The sequence below is a fragment of the Manacus candei genome, unplaced genomic scaffold (genome assembly GCF_025592945.1).
Source record: "Manacus candei isolate 608988 ecotype Guabito, Panama unplaced genomic scaffold, ASM2559294v1 h1tg000017l, whole genome shotgun sequence".
Classification (NCBI taxonomy): Eukaryota; Metazoa; Chordata; class Aves; order Passeriformes; family Pipridae; genus Manacus; species Manacus candei.
In genome coordinates this window covers 549,207-566,442 of record NW_026138065.1, presented here as the reverse complement: position 1 = coordinate 566,442, position 17,236 = coordinate 549,207, and the positions used below count along the sequence as shown (strand labels likewise).

The 17,236-nt window shown below is 43.3% G+C and overlaps 1 protein-coding gene across 5 annotated transcripts in view; it reads left to right on the top strand.

The window, feature by feature from the left end:
• CAPN9 (calpain 9) overlaps positions 1 to 16,618 on the top strand; it is a 38,406-nt gene extending 21,788 nt beyond the window's left edge. Inside the window, exons 16-21 of one of the 5 annotated variants that reach the window (XR_007903958.1) lie at positions 1,360 to 1,428; positions 2,824 to 2,902; positions 3,534 to 3,650; positions 4,682 to 4,740; positions 13,451 to 13,569; positions 14,402 to 16,618. Coding sequence is in view for 4 of the 5 variants with exons in the window: in XM_051783515.1 (XP_051639475.1) it covers positions 1,360 to 1,428; positions 2,824 to 2,902; positions 3,534 to 3,650; positions 4,682 to 4,740; positions 7,249 to 7,284 (360 nt within the window). In the remaining variant the exon portion in view is untranslated. Of the gene's footprint in view, positions 1 to 1,359; positions 1,429 to 2,823; positions 2,903 to 3,533; positions 3,651 to 4,681; positions 4,741 to 5,523; positions 6,126 to 7,248; positions 7,969 to 13,450; positions 13,744 to 14,401 lie in introns of those variants that run through there. The other 4 variants (XM_051783517.1, XM_051783515.1, XM_051783516.1 and 1 more) reach the window with 4 other exon arrangements.
• The last annotated feature ends 618 nt before the right edge of the window (positions 16,619 to 17,236 follow it).

Genomic DNA, 17,236 nt, shown 5'->3' with positions numbered 1-17,236 from the left:
AGCTGTGTCTGTAATATTGAAATTCAGTGCAGACCAGTCACCCTGCACATGCAGTGAGAAACAGGGGACCAGTCCTAAATTTCCTCCCTTAGAAACCAAGCCTCAGTAGGGAGCTGGTCCATGTTCACATCTCATCCTTACATGGTATTGGCACAGAGCCAGGGTCTGCACTTGACCCAGGAGCATGGCAGGAGTCCTAGGTTTACTATTTAGGATATAACTAAATAGTTTCCATGATTTGCAATGCTTCCAAGCAAATTTCTGCATAGTTTTGAACAAATGGGGAGGTATCTCTTCCTCTGCTTTGGAAGCACAAGGAATGCAGACACAACCACCCCATTCTGGACATGCTATTTGGAGCACAAGGACAAATGCAAACCCAAGTCAATGCTGGCAGAGTCTCTTCTGTGTCACATGCTACCGAATTCCTTGGCAACAGTCACCATGTTGCAGTGAGGAGCAGGGACAGAGTTCTACCTGACTCCAAGAAGAAAAGCCTGGCTGGGTAAAAAGACAGAGTCTTTGCAGAAGTGATAATGTTCTTGGGATCTGTGGGTGCCCTCAATAATGTCACTAGTGTAGATGCTTAAATAACAGCAGGCATTAACTAGACACCACTTGACACGTTTTGACTTCTGTGAATGCTTGCTGAGCTAGTGTCCTTCTGAGCGAGGGCTTTGTCCTAGCAAGATGGAAAAGGGAGGTGGAATGGGACCATTCATTATTTAGCATTTCAGAGCAGGTGCCCCATCCTGCAAGTGAACTGTGCTTTGGGGGACATCAGTAACTCAGTAAAATAAGTCACACACACTTCAGGAAGGGGAAAGGCCAACCAGATCTAATCACTGTCTCTCAGAACTGCTATACAGACATTTATTTCAGGTCATAAGGACTAGATCTCACCAGCCTTACCCCACCACTCCCATTAATTTTTGGTTGAGCTATTGCAACAGAGTCTGGTTTCTAGATAAAAATACTGAATAGCACATTGGTTGACTAACTCCTTTGGGTACAGTTGCAATTTGTTTTAATCAGGTAATTTAATTCTCTGAATCATTTATATCCCATTTACATCCAAAGCTGTTCTTGCCTTAGAACAATCTGTCTTTCTTCCTCCTATGAAGTCTGAATTGCTCAGCTGTGTTTTTATATCACATAATGTTCCTCAAGTATCACAGCCACAGCCATGACTGAAGCTGCTGGAGCTGTACATCATGAGAAATCACAATACCAATTTCAGCAGCACCATAGGCTTTCCAGTCAACTTTACATTTTCTGCTTGAAGGAACAATGCTGATAAGTTCAGACAGAATTTGGACCTTCATATAACAAGTCCTTTTCCTTAGTTCAGATTACCAGACCAACGGCAATGGGAAACTGGAATTCAGTGAGTTCAAAGTTTTCTGGGAAAAAATGAAGAAATGGATAGTAGGTGACATTATTCATTGTATCTATTTCTTCATTTCATGAGTTACTTCCTGCATAGTTTATTATGTATGTGCAGACAAAAAAAGAGACAAGAGTGTTTACAAGCCTTGAATTTTAACACAAAACAAATGTTTTAAAAGCATGGGGGCTTGTTTTGGATAATCAAAGACATTCTTAGCTTTCCCTGATGCTAAACCGTAATGGTTTTCTGGAAATAACAGAGATTTTTGTAAGCAAATCAACTATGTTTGGGATAAAGAATGCAATGGACACTAATAAGCAAGCCAATCAAAATGAAACTTAAGGAGTTTCCATTACTGCTGTTGTACAGAAGAAGAAAGTGATGATTCATGACTAGTGGAAACAGTGATTTCCTAAGTCACTGCATTTTCATTACCGATCTCTCAGGAGTCAACTGTACCAAAGTCTGGGAAAGTATTGATTCTAATTTTAAGCACATTTTCACTGTATATGGCAGTAATCAGGCAGTATGCAGAATCAGGCCACAGACTGAATATTCAAATACAGACATCATAATTATTTCCTTATGGCCATTAATAGGTTTTTCTGAATTTGTGCTTCACCAAAACATTCAAAATATGCAGTTCTTTGTTTCTTGTCTAGTCCATCAGAGAAGGCAAACACTTTTTCTGGGTACTAATGCCACATGTCTTTTTACAAAGGACATATTGTTTTTTAACAAGGGGGCTTGAGAAATCCTTGGGTCCTGTAGGAAGATCTGCAAGTATATTTGCTGGAAAATTTTAGGCTGAATGTGACAACATTATTAAATAACTCATATTCCAAAGGAGAGTCATATTTGTTGTCTCATTGAAAGGATGTAATTTAACTCCAACTTAAAAATTGTTTAAAATTTAGATAAAAATTCAAACTGTTTGACTAGTTCTCTTGGTAGTACCATGAATGTGGCTATTCAGATATTTTACACCTAGAAGTAAATGAGTAAGTGACAATCTTAGCTTCATGTTAAACAATTTGTCTCCAGTGTTCAGAATTATGGAGAAAAACTTAAAAGGAGATTAAGAGAATTTGTCAGTTTACAGTTAAAAGACAAAGAAAAATACATTCTTTCTAAATAGCGTCACCTTTTTTTAAAGAATGGAATTTTTAATGAAGAGCAACTCATAATTTCTTAGCTTTTGGATTTGTCAGAACTTGTTTAAGTCACAATGACCTATTCATATGACAAAGAGAATTGAGACTGAGATTTGCTCCTCAATTATAAAATCAGACTGGATCTAGACCAAGGTCTTGTCAGCTTTCTTAAATGCTTATACTATGCAGTTAGAGAGAAACACCTTGCCTTTCCATGCCATATCTGTGCTCCCTTTCATATTCCAATACTGAGCTTCCCATGTGCTCCTTTCATAACAGAGTATCTTTCTTCAATTTGACTTCGATAAATCTGGCTCCATGTCCTCTTACGAGCTTCGTGGTGCTCTTAAAGCTGCAGGTGAGACAAGTACTGCATTTTATCTGGCAGATCAGCTGTGGGTAAAGAGAACAGAATTCAGTTACAAGGCCAAGTGCTCCTGAACACAGGGGAGGTTTAGACTCCAGAGAGGACCTGGGCACATTGAGCAGACTAATATTAGCCCAGGTATCCCCAATCCTGCAGGGCAGTCAGTCAGGGAAATCTTGAGCTCTGCTAAACTCAACATGTGCAGGGTATTTATACTCTGAAACAAACCACTTCACAGTCCATCTGCACTGAAGAGTTGAAGGAATAGTGAGTAAGATGCTTGTTAGGAAGAGCACTCACTGAATTAGTATTTCATCCCAAGTTATTTTTATTAAAGCACATAGTTTTGCAGAAATCCCTCCAAATTTCAAGAAGGTAGAATGGTCTCATACATCACAACAGGAATGGAATAGAAACTGCACTGACTGCAAAATTTCTTGTTCAGAGTTTATTACTCATTGCAAGCTTAAAGACCTTTGTGGTCAGATTGTTTTCCAGAGGGATGTGTGCCACAGAGTATCCTCCCACTAACTGGTTTTCAAGATTAGTTAACAGAGATATGCCGATTCCCCCCGGCCTACAAGGTTGCTCACTTTTTCTGTGTGTGTGTGTCTTTGGGAAGGGTACCAACTCAACAACTACCTGCTGCAACTCATTGTCCTCCGATACTCAGATGAACAGTTCCAGATTGAATTTGATGATTTTCTGAACTGCTTAATTCGCCTAGAGAATGCAAGTCGTGAGTATCTTCTTCCTCTGGAATTTCTTCCCCTTTGAAAGAAAAAAAGTTCCACTTTCGGCTGTTGTTGAGTGTGTTGCAAAATATCCAAGATGAAGTGTGTACATGACTAACAGAAAGGAGCTCTGTTTAGCATTTGCTTTTAGGATGGCTTTTCTCCTGTAAAGTGAAAATGTTCTGCTGCTAATGAAAAATTTCCCCATGTGAATAGAGCTTGCTTCACAAACTCTGCAGTAATGTAGAAGGCATGTGAAGAATGCTGGTAAAGTCCATGTTATAGCCCTTCTTGTGGCTCACTCGGGAGCTTAATTTGGGATCACAGAAGTTCAAGGTTCAAGTATTTCTTGTGCCTCATGTAAAGAGACAATTGACATGCATTTGGGCAGGTATCTCCTGTACCTTTTAGGTAACTTGTCCACTTTTGGCTGCAGATACATTTCCCTGTACATCAAGGCACCCTAGGTCTCAGTTTATTTGTGCACAGGGTCACACTCGTTCCGGAGCAGCAGTAGTAGAGATAGGTAAAATGGCTGGATATATGCTGAAGTGATCATTATTGCAGCTCCAAATTCAAATAAAACACAACTCACTCAATGACAAGCAAAGTCAACTTTCTTGACTGATTCTTTTTTGTTTTGTTCTTCTCTTTATATTCTGATTCAATCTGTAGCAATAGAAGTATTAAGATACTGAGAGATAAAAGTTAAATAAGATATATAAAGAAATGCAACTTACTTGGCTTCATTTTGGAGAATCATCTAAATCTGACTGTTTAGCACAATCAGGACACCTCTTCCAGAAAAGTCCTGAGGTGAGACTTGCACAAAGGCCTTAAGTAAGCAAGACATTTCCTCTTGCAAGGACTTGCTTTGTCAGAGCAGCTACCAGCACCAAGCAATCCTAAGCAAGCCGCCTTTGCGCCAGGCCTTTCCTCTCCTTGGCATGGCCACTCGTCATTGTGGGATGGAGAGCTCGTGTATGAATATGAATGAGGTGTATTTATAGCACTGGTGTCCTGTTTTTCATTTCAGGAGTATTCCAAGCACTGAGTGTGAAAAACACGGAGTTCATTAACCTGAATATAGGCGAGGTATGAGCACAGATTCATAAACACTGACAAAATGATGGGATTTCTCTAGAGCTTTGTCCTCTTGTAAGAACTGGAGTATTTCTGCATGACACTTCAGGTGACATCTATGTCTGTGGGAGTGCAGAGGGTATCAGCCATAGGTTTCAGCAGGGCTGGAATTTTACAGCCTACACACTGATTACATCTCCTCCATGCTATTTCCTTCCTTCCTTGCCCTGTGGCATATTGACAGCTTCCCATGTCCCTTTCTAGATTCTCTGCATTTTTTACTTCCTTAGCTGCCAGGTTTCAGTGGGGGAAAGGGGAAGGAGCAGATGGGGAAGGGGGGGGTCTTTCACTCTCCCTGAATCCCCTAGGACTTCATATCAGCCTGTCCTGTGCATATCCATCATCTGCTTCTTATACTGCTCAGCACAGGTTTTTTATTTCCTTGTGCTCTCTTTGTCTCCCTGTTGCATATGACCCATCTCTCATTTTACTAACTCAAAGCTTCCTGGGGTGAGGCACAATAAATTTCCAGGCAAAAGAAATGTGGGAGCCTGTGTGGACTGCTGCAATGCAAACAAAATCACTGCTGTTACCAGCATCTAGTAGTTGGAGAGTTCTGCCTTCTTCCTTCCAAACACAAAAGTAAATGCTGGCTGAGGTGTCTCTTTTTGCCTGCATGGGGTCAATTCAGAGAAAGGCACTGCTTTTGAATGTCTCTTAATTTGGTGAAAGAGATGGGAAGGGAGAAGGGCCTGAAATCATTTATTGTACAATTGATCTTTCTTCTGATACTAGTTTATCAATCTGGCAATGAACATCTGAAGAAGTCTGACTTGGATGCCGGGAGTTTCTTGCAACATTGCTGCTCAGACTTCTGCCCCAACAGCTGAGGTCCCCATTACATGCAAACTTTACCAGGAGATTTCATGCAGAGGAACATGCATGCTGCCCACCCTTTCTGGTCTCCAGCCCTGTTGATGAGTTCAACAGTCAGATCACGTTTTTGGTTTTGGTAAAGCCTGATACTGGATTTGTCACTGGGATAGGGCACACATGCTTCTCAAGCTGACTGAAACTGATGTTCCTGAGTGACCACAATTTTTATAAAATAGGATTGTATTCAGTTTCAGCACAGCACAGACTACGGTGATTAAAAGTCTTTATTGCTGCTTGGCTGCAGTTTGCTGTAAGGTTCTTTTGAAAATAAAAGCTGCACAAAACTTTGTTCAGTTTGGAATTTATTTCCAGGCATACTGTGTGGCTGCATAATGAGTACCCTGTTGTAGCCATATGAATTTCAGTCTGGTGAACTGTGTATAAAGGAAGATTAGGGTATGTATGGGTGAAAACTCACCTTTGAATAGTTTTGACAAAAGTCCCTGGTCCACACTTCCTTAGAAGAATGCTGGAGCTAAGATTTGACATTCATCACAGATTTAATTTAGGGAAAAGTTGTTGCATCTCACCTTTCCTTAGTCCTTCCTCTGCTAACAACAAAGTTTCTCTGCTTCACACTTTGCTCTGTGGCCAGAGCATGTCCCATAGGCCAATCTCTGCAGAGCTGCACACACATTGTCTTCATCTTCAGAGAAATACATGGCCTCTGAGACAGTGAGCTCTTGCATGGGGCCATTTTCCTCCAGACAGTCTGAGACTATGTCCCTCATCAATCATGCTCCAGAAGAGCAACTATAATAATTTTAGATTAATTAAATGTGCCTGTTGGTAAGGTCCTGATCTCTGCAGCTATTGCTATTTTGCATCTGTGACTTATGCAGTGTCATTCATGTGATGTGGGTAGCCAGTGCTGACTTAAAACATAACAGTAAGAGCAACAAGGGACTCAAGAGGTCTTCATAGGATTTGTTTCCATGATTATCTTCATAACTTATGTCTATTTTATAATGAATCAACTGTTTTCTAAATCAGTCAATCAGTTTGTTTTCTAAAACCTTTCTTGCAGTGAAACAGGTGGCTCTAGGCTAGACTTGCATTCCCTACTGTCCACTGAGACAGGCAGGGTTTTGTTTTCTCTACATTTAGATCTAATAAGCAGTTCTGGAAGGAAAGTCAAGCTACTGTAAAGGTGAAGTTCAAACAATGAAAAAACATAGGAATTGTGGTGTTTAAAATACCTATTTTCTTTTTTCTAACAATTATAATCTTGTAACTATGCAGAAAATACTCTGGAAGCTGATCAAAAGCTGATGGTTGCAGTATTTGATTAACTGAGGTACTCAGCCCCATGAGGTATATTGATTTTCAGATGTGCTGATTTCATGCCTTTTTGACAGCACCAGAGAGAGCTGTCTAAATTTGTGAAAGTTTGGATGAAAATCTAGACTGTAAACATTCAGGCACATACTTGAAACAAAAAATCACAGATCCATAATTGGTTCATTGTGCAAGCTTAGATGTGGATACAAATTTGTTGTAATATAGCATCACTCACAAGCATGCAGAAAAAGAGGTGTCTCAATACCTGGCATCACCAGAGTAGCTTTCTGTTCCTCTCCACAGAGCTGGGATTGTCTTGTGGAAACAGAATTGCTATAAGAATGTGATAAATATTGAGGTGAAAGCGACGAGGCACAGGCAAAATTTTCCTCTGTGTTCAAAAGAAAACTCACGCATTTAAGAAAAAAAACACCCTGGAGAGTTTTCTGCCCACTTGGAGTAGTTGACTGCTGACTGTATGACAAGGAACTTGAAAGGTAACATCTGAGTCCTTTAAGAGTCAAGTGTCTTTCCTGGCCAACTAGCTCTCTGCAGAGAACCAAGTCCCTGTCCTACCTTGGGGCTACACAACACCCATAGCCACAGCAGAGTTAATGTAAGGATGTTCAGCACATTGAAACCTGTACGTACAACTTCACTATCCCATGGCCACTCAGAGTCTGTTGCAGCAGAGTCCCTATCCCACAACTATAGGTCATAAGGATGTTATGAATGCTCTGTGCTGAAACCCTTGCTAACATCAAGGTGAAGGACAGCAACTGCTCCCTGTTGTCCTGTGTGCTAGACCATTTTCTTTCTGCATTGGAATGACGTCCATCTTAAAAAGTAACCTTAGAAGTAAGTGCACGTGAAGATGGAGGATTACATAATCCCTGGTAAGGTGTTTTTTTCAGTCTGCTATTATACTGTTCACATGAGTGACTGAGTGGGCAAGCGAGACATTTGACTTCACAGCCCTATCTGAACATGATGGTCCTTTTCAGCATAGGACCCACCCAGTGTTTGAGCAGGAGCACAACTCAGTGCCCAGAAGCAGGAGTTTGGGCTTGCAGTTCTTCTTTTCCTTTAATCAAGGATTTTGAACTTAAAGCTAGATCTTGCTGCCTTCTCTGGTGTGAGATGTAGGTATGTTTGGCTCTGTTGCATTATAGGAGCTATGGCAAATCACTTACGGTGCTCTGAAAGCTATGTGAGTGATACATTCCCTAATGTGGTACACACAGACCCTGTTAGCATGAACTCACTCATGCTGGGAAGGCCTGCCTGTCTGCTAATAGCAACATTAATGGGGAACATGAGAGTCATTCATCATAATTATACTGCTGGAAAAAAGTAGGAATTGCTTAATTACAGGATTGCAATCTGAGCCTGCTCTCCACTACCTCACAGAATGAAAAATCTTGCTCCAAACCTGCTGCTAAAGCCTCAGTTCAGATGTTAGCAGGGGCTGGCTGCTGCCCCAGAACTGGTTGTCTGTGCCCCTCAAGCCTTTTGAAAGGGTATTCATTTGGAGTTTAGCCCAATCTCAGCCACCTCCACTACCCTAACCACCCTGATGGTAGATTTGTCAATGGCATTTTCTTCTCTTGAAGTAGATTTTCTTCCCAACCTGTTGCTGAGGCCAGAAGGGATCTAGTTAGTGAAAACTACCACAAAGAACAGCCATAAAAATGTAAAGAAACTGAAAAACAGAGAAATTGCATTCTGCCATTTCTCCATGCAGAGACAGAAACTGTCGATAAACGTTTTAGACAGAAGCACCCCATGTTTTCTCAAAAACTCCTAGGGAGTGGCTCAGCAATGCTGCATCTTCGGCAGCAATAGTTGGCTCAGAAAATAATTTATTTTTTTTTACAGGTCTATTTTAAGCCTCTCTAGGTCTTTCGGGGGCCTGCACACTCATGTGTGAGCACAGAGGGTGTGTGAGGCATTGTGGGGGGGCAAGAGGGTGGGAGAGAAAAAAAGGTGAAGTCTGGGCATCCCTCTGCTGCAAATCCTCCATATTGTGGTGCTGTGACATCAGGAAGCGGAGATGCTAAAAGTCATGTGGCAGTTCATCCCATTTACAACAGTTGTGGTTGCTTCCAGTCATGAAAATTAAATATTTGTGAATAGATATCAAGTTATCTAAATAATTTTCATTTCAACTGCATTATCTCCCCACTGCACCCTCTTGCCCCCCCCCCCTCAAAATATTTGAGTCTTTGAGCTTTTTGACTTGTGGCAGTATATGTTTTGGAAGCACATCAGAATGCTGAGGGCAGTTTGTAATGTTCCCAGCAAGGCCGGAACTTCAACATTTTAAAAATTAATTATAAATACTTGCTGACTGAGGTAAACATGCAAACTGTCAGCAATTGCCAACAACTATCTTTTGCACGTCAGCCACTTATAAGGGCAAGTGTGTATCAACTGCTCTCCTAAAATCTCTAATTTTCATCCCTCGCCCTTTGCGTGACCTTGCAAGGGAAGTGAGCTCTGCTGAGCAGGATTTGGCCTCCTGGGCAGCCTGGAAACCTCTTTGAGTATTATCTGCAGAGGCAGAGGACTCAAACCGGGTAAGGACAGCAGCAGGCATCAGACACGTTCTTCTGGTCCAAAGAATATTTAGCCATAACTCTTCGTTGCCATTTTTTCTGGTTTTTCTAGTTAAAACGCCCTGAACCAAAGTGAGATGGTGTATTCATCCCCATCTTCTCCAAAAATATAGTCAGAAATGGTGGATATTTTCAGATAATTCAGGAGAATATTTCAAGTATGCTTTTTTCTCTGGTCCTTCAGAGAGGAAAAAGCATTTATCCACTCTGATCTGAAGAGTGTCCATATTTCATCTGTCCCTGGGTTGCAAGCAGCCAGAGCAGGCAGAGCTGCCTGCATGCCTTGCTTGCGGTGTGGCATTTGCCATGCACGAGGGCCAAATTTCCTCGCGCTTTGAGAGAGCCCAATGGGGAACAAGGACAGGGATGGGGTCCCCCCATGAGTGCTATGTGGTCACCTTGCCTGGCAGACAGCCCCACCAAGGACACAGTCCAGCCCCTGTCCTGGTAAGGAGGGCAATGCCAGCATTTTGTGACAATTTTATCCAGTTGCTAAGCAGCTAGGTCCCAGGGACACAAATAAAGTGAAAACAAAATGTCCCGAGGGAAAATGGCTGCTCTGGGAGGGCACTCCATGCCTCAGACCCACATCTTCCGCTCCCCTCCTTGCTCAGACATGCACAGTTTTCTGGGACTGTGCCAGGAGCTGTCTCAGGGCCTGAGTGAGGGTGATGGCATGTGCAAGGCTTTGGGAAGGGATTCTGGTAGACAGGGTCCAAGCTGAGCTGGCCTCTGCTCAAGGGGGTGGCAGTCCTAGGCTGCTAGCAGAAGGCTGAGGGCACAGAGCTGGCTCTTCCAGCCCCTCAGCTGCAGCTGTGTCTGCACAGGGCAGCATTAAGCACTGCTGGGGCTAGAGAGCAAAGCTGTGTTCAATGCTCCAGCACAGCTCTCAGGGCACCCACTGCTGGGACGCAGGTTCTGCACCTCTTGATGGCTAAGTGTTTTATGGCAAATGTTCTCCTTGTCCTACTAGCAAGACCAGCAAATCATACTTTTAAATACTTACAGACTCCTTTCACCAATCTTGACCTCTCAAAGAACTGCTTTGTTTCAGCACAAACCAAGTAGCTCCAGCACAGGGAACTGAGAAGACCCCTACCAGCACACCTCAGTGTGTCCTATCCAGTGGTAAGACCAGAAATCGGAGATCAAGGTTCAAAAACCCTTGAGCAATTCAGATAGCATTTACCTTTCTCCAGTCTATTCTGGTTGTTAGATACTAAGCCTTTCTGCATCAGTTTAGCATCAAAATCCAAGGCTGTCAACCATTCAGGAATTAATGTGTGGGACCTTACTGCTCAGACAGGTTGTGGAGTCTCCCTCACTGGAGATATTCAAGAACTGTCTGGACACAATCCTGTGCCATGTGCTCTGGGATGACCCTGCTTGAGCAGGGAGGCTGGACCAGATGACCCACTGTGGTTCCTTCCAACCTGACCCATTCTGTGATATATCAGCAGGTATTTTAGGACACAATACAGTGTAGCAGAACCACTTATTGCACAAGGGGGAACCAACACAAATCTTCAGGGATGCAGTCACATTGCACTACAACCCCCTTGGTAATCCAGCAGGCTGCCAGTGTGGGCATCTCAGCATCTGCTCCAGCTTGAAAACAGATTATCTGGTGCTACAGAAAATGGACTTATCATGACTGATCCCATTCATTTCCTAGAGGACATGCCAAGTGACTGAAATAGAAATGGGGTCAGCAATTAATAGGGTAGCTCTCAGTCACTGTCACCATATGTTGATATGATGATGGCTGGTTTATCTATTTACCTGATAAATAGCTTACTGCAAGTTTTATCAGGATACAGGTCAAGGATAATGGAGACAAAACTCTCCAGGCCATCATACAGAAACTGACATCCTCACATATTCCTTCTCCAACATTGAAGCTTGCATAAATATTTCTCCCATTTTGGGGAGGGTTTCTTCCTGTCCCTGGGGAAAGGAGGGTGGATAAGTCACAATCAGCTGCAGCCTCAGTTTAGCCTTCTGCCCCACCAGGTTCAGATGGAGACTCTCTGACTTTATTCCTTACAGGGACCTCATATATGCTGTGTTTTCTTGAACTGGGGTAGGCAAACTTTGGAGCACAAGAAAAAAAGCTTAAGGAAGCTGCCACAATGGCAGTGGCCAAGTTGTGTCTTATGTTGGAGCCAGGAGCTCTCGGACATCTTTAGTCCTGCCATCACAAAGGCTGTTTAAGTTTCTGATCCTTATAATAAGTCCAGCCTTCTCTGCAGCTCATGGTTAATACCTCTCCAACAGAATCCATGGCACTCTTTTAGAGAGATGTTATTCCTTCCTGAGGCAGGAAATTTCAAGCTTGTCAAAGCACTTTTCTGAGCCAACAAGAGCTACAGTAGAATAATTTTGATTGAAAACAGGTGCAAGGCTGGCTGGACAGCTGAAAAAGTTTTACTGTGCAGTTTGCATAAACCCTGAGGAAAAGATACGTAATTCAGTGTGAGGAAAAGAAACTGAGTGTGGGATGGTGAGTCTGCAAGGAGACAGTGATGGCTCCCTCAGCAGCTCACACTGCAGTCCGCAAACATTTCATTGCAAGTCTGGCTTAACTGGGTGGAATATAGCTTGCCTAGACCACTAGGGAGCAAATGTGCTGCTCCCTTCTGCTGGCATCCTTTACAGTTGTGCTGTCAGTAACATAGAATTTCGTCTTCTCCAGAAGCCTCAGAGGAAGTGAATTTGTCAGCTTTTTTACTGGAAGTTTCAGCTTTTGTGTTTACAGAGAATATCTATAAAATGGCATTTGAGCAGGCCTTAAGGCTTCAGAAAATGGAACACAAATAAAGATCAATCCCAATTTATTATTTTTGAAGTCTAAACTCTGTTGATAATTTTAGTGGCCCTAACTCATGTTTTGTGAATGTCTTGATGTGTTGTTACTGCTCCTGACATGAAATAACCCTATACTGGCTTTGTTTACAGGCAGGGATTTCCTTCCCTAATAAATGATTGAGAGTGTTTGGTCAATTAACTCTCCAAAGTTGTTAATTTAGTAGTGTCCTGATCACTAACAACCAGTTCTTGAAAAGCATTAACACTAAACTACCCCAAGAGTGGGAATTTTGTCGCTGAGACCCTTGAAGAACTAACATTGGTTTTCTAATGCTGCATTGTTTGAGTGAGCAGTATTTCTTTCCTCTCTGTAGCCTCTTTGCTTTTGGGCACCTCCCAGATGCACAAACAAGGGAGGGAGATATCAAATTCTATTGCTTCAGAGGCATATCAATATGTGTGCTAAGTTAGGTTTATATACATTTTATAAAATATGTAATATAAATAATTGTATATGCACACACACACACACAGAGACACACACATGTATTTTCATCTACATGTAGGACAGCTTCTATACAAGGCTTCAGTAACAAACCCCAGTAGTGACACAGCTCCTCCCCTGTAGGTATTGACAACCAACTTTTGGTTCTCCATGCATGGATTATCCAATTTCACAGTTAACTGGGAAACTGTACCAAACCCCCAAGCCTGCTCTGCACAGACAATTGCCTGTAGTCACAGACTCACCTCTGTCCCAAGGGCAAAATTCTGTTTCTCCAATTACTCCATAACATGGCAGGCAAAAAATTTCCTATGTGTTTCATAGACCTCTGAAGGGAAAGGCATAGGCATGTATGTGTGTATCCACATGGGAACCCTGGTGAGGCGGCTGTAAGGAAGAGCCCCCTGTGGCCAGTGTAACAAACCCTGTCATGACAAAGACCTATCAATCTCGCACTACTTGTTTTGCCTCTAAATGGGAGCCTGACTTCAAACCTCTGAATATTAGCCAAGTGGCTGGGCCAAGCAGGCAACAGTGAATACAGAACTCACAGTAAGATGCTTTTTTTTTCCAGTTGGTCCCTTTGCTGTATAAGTGGTGAATGCCTCTAGAAGGTGCTTGGTCTTCTTGAAACAAGGAACCTGCTTTCCTGGCCTCCATCTGTAGACCTGAAGAATGCTCTGCACCCTGCAGGTATTTGTTGCTTTTTTCCATGCTTTTAGCTTTCACCCTGCATATACATTGCACATGTAGATTTCTTCTCAGTCAAGTTTGCATCAGACAGCACAACAAAAATATCCCAGGCATTTTTTGCCTCTTCTTTGTGTCTCCCTTAATTCCCATTCCCTGCAAGCCTCAGACACCCTGGGTAACTATTGAAGGCAGACACCTTTAGCTCCAGTAAAAAATGTTAAAAATATTAACAATTCCTTTTAACATTCAGCAGTTAGCCTTTCCCATCTGAAAGCCAGCTTTAGGCCAAGCAGCATTGACTTAAATGATTTATCAAGGTATGGGGCAACTCAAGAGGGCTTTCAGGGCTCTGGAGGCTAAAATTAGATGCGCCAGTTACACTTTGGCATTGTCAGTGCATGATGCTCCAGCTGGCCCTGCCAGCTGTCACACCAGGGTGACATACTCTGCAGTGGAGTGACTCTCAGAGCCCAGCAGTGCTCCCCTGAGCCAAGGGGATCTGCTCTGTAGATTGCTGTGAAAGCTGCAAAACTGACCTTCAGTGGGACATCATTAGTGGGGAAACCTTGTTAGTGTCTCCGGGCAAGGGGCAGGATATTTAGCTGTGTTTGCAAAGGAGGTTAAAAATAAAAAGCTATAGATCCATGACTAGGAAGTGCATCCAACAGTGGCTCCAAAGCTGGCCCATGTGCACACCATGACAGGCATTTTGGAGGTGCTACTTCTCTTTGTGTCAGCCATCAGCACAAGCATGGGTGAAATGCCGAGTCTGCCTTCCCTTGGAGGCACAATAAGCCCCTGTTTTCCAAGCTGGATCACATTTCTATTTCAGGGCAGCAATCACCTGCCAGCAACACAGTGCATAGAGATATCAAGGAGAAAGGGTCCCTGTTCCCTTGCTGAGAGCTTGGAAGCCCTCCTCAAAAAAGGGCCACCACATATGCACAGATGGGATGTGCCAGATCCCTCATCAACTCTGTTCCCACTATGTGTGAGTGTCCTGAAACACCTGAGGGCTATAGGAATATCTTTCTCAGGTGTGTTTGGCAACTGGGGCCACCTTTTCTGTTTTTAAGTGTACTTAGAATTTACGTTTCTCCATAAACTGTACTGAGAATGAATTCCTCCATCAAAGACTTGCCTTTATTGCATACCAGTGGGTGCCACTTCTGCAGGACACCTCAGTGTGGGAAATGCTAGTGGTAAACTGGCCAGTCACAATTTCACATCACAGCTGTATTCCTGTGCAGGTGCCGACTGGAGCCTATCACTGCGTGGGGACATTTATTCTGCCTGTACCTTCATCTAACATCCAGAAAGACATCTTTGCCACCACCTCAAGTGACTTACAAAGGTCTGTTTCTTGCACTTCCCACCATGAGGCTGCTTCGAAGTGACTTCAGCTGATGTTTTTTGCAGCTTTTCAGGAGGTTAAAATGATGCTTTGAGCTGTGTGCTGGCATCCGGCTGGAGGTGATGCCAAGATCAGAGCCCACTGCTTTCACTGGAAGTCTCACAACAGGAGTCTTGATGTACTTTGCATTATCAAGAGAATATCTGAAGGATTTCAGTGCAGAAAAGTTCTCTGGAATAACTTCAACACTGGAACAAATGATGTCCTGTAATAATAAAATTGGCAAGTTCATTTACTGGGCTACACCTCATACAGCCGGCTGAGGCACGGGTGCTCTCTTGGCTCTTCGCAGTGAAGAACTGTGGCTGCGAGTAATTTGGGAAGGGGAAGACTGACATCACTATCTCACTGAGGCTGAGATGGGCCATGAGGACCATGAGGGCCATGAGCACGTTGTCTTTACCATGGTTATTAGCAATCGCTTTGGGGAGGAAGTTTTCATATTCTAATTTCATTTTCTATTTCATATGCAAAAAATCTAATTCACAGGCCTTTATCTAGCTGGTCCTCAAAAGATGACAACAAATGTCAGTGTTACTGTCGTTAGGCTTGTATGTGCTTTACACACACATATGACCAGCATCCCTTCAGGACAACCTGTGAGGGCTTCTCTAGATGAAGCTAGCAATCTGAGGTCATGCTGAGTTTGCAGACAAAGACTTGAGCAGAGGTGTACCACAAGCATTGCCTCAATCTCTGCAGCTTGGCTGTCCATGGCTTCTATTCCCAATCACCCCTTCAGCGCTGGAGCAAGAGGAGGTGCTTCAGGGTGGAAGCCCAGCACTACTGCCAAAAGGGACAGTAAAGAGCTGGGCTATGCCACAGTCTGTTTTGGAAACAATGTGACAGATGGAGCTGACTCTGATCCTTGGAGTTTTGCTGAAGGCAGAACCACTGGCAGATTTTCAATGTTTCAGTTGCTGTTATTAAGAGTGAGCATTTCTAAGCCCCAGTTTCTTGAGTTTGAAAATACATGTATATACTAGTTCACATCCTGTTGACACTTGGTGTTCTTCAGGAGTGTGAATGCACCTTCCCTACAACTACCACTGATTTTGAGTTGTGCTGTCTCCTGCAATGACTGGGCATGGAAACATTACACAAAAATGGATCAGCCACTCATGAGGGGTTTTGAACTGGCCACATTCTGTGGGTAGTTGGTTGCAAGTGCTGAGGCTGTTAAACTCAAAAGCAATTTTACATGTGGCAAGAGTAACTTGAAGCCCATGAATTTTTAAACAGAGGAGCTCTGGGTCAATTAAAAATCTTTCAGTGCACCTCTCCAGTAACAAGTTGTTTACGTGCCATGTGCTTTCCCTCTTTCTTTAACTGTGTTATAATCACTCTCCTTACATAACTGTGTGGTGAATGCATTTGCATGTCTTGCCACTCTTTTTGAGCCAGTCTGACAGCAGGAATCTGGTCCTCTTGTTTCAAGAGAGTCACTGCCCTCACTGGGGTGGGTTTGGAGTGTCTCAGCCATGAACAGGCAGCTCAGCTGCGAGAGCAGAGCAGAGACTGAGCTCCATCACCTGAGTGCCAGGAGGATGCTGGAGCAGTTGGGTCCTTTTTTTTTTTTCATTCAAACTGTGAAATATCTCAGCCCTATCTTGAGGCAGAGGGAAGCTCTGAGGTGCCTGGGTCTTCCGCTTTTGTGAGGCAGGAACCTGTTTTGCTCCTCCACCGGTTCAGCGCTTGACCTTCGTCTCTCCAAGGTGGGTGAGGATGTGGGGTGAGTGCTGGTCTGGAAGCTGAGACACCGTGGGTAGTGGCAATCACCTCTCACAGCTCCATGGAAGCCACTGGCAAATGCAACTTCCCTGAAGTCCAGGTGTTTCAGCGGAGTGCTGGGCAGTCTGGGCTGCCTGTCCTAGGAGTACCCAGAGAGACAGAGCTCTGGTCTATCATGGTCTGTCGGCTGGTAGTGTTACAGGGACAGGGAGAAGCTGCAGAAGGGACAGGATGGGTGGGTGCTGCTGGCTGGGTGCAGCAGCATAGCTGAGCAACCACTCCAGAGTCCCTGTGATGGATGTAGCGGGGAGGCTGCTTCTGAAACACTGGGAGCAATATATCCTACAAAAACATTTTTTTAATTGGAAATTTAATAATTTCTTCTCTAAGTATTTCTACTGCCTGGCCAAAAAAAAAAAGTGTCTAAAATTAGCTTTCCCAGATAAAGACATTTTTGTCATATTTGGTGCATTGCTATCTGAACACTGAAAGCCAGCTGTTTGGGCTGGGTTACAGAGAGGA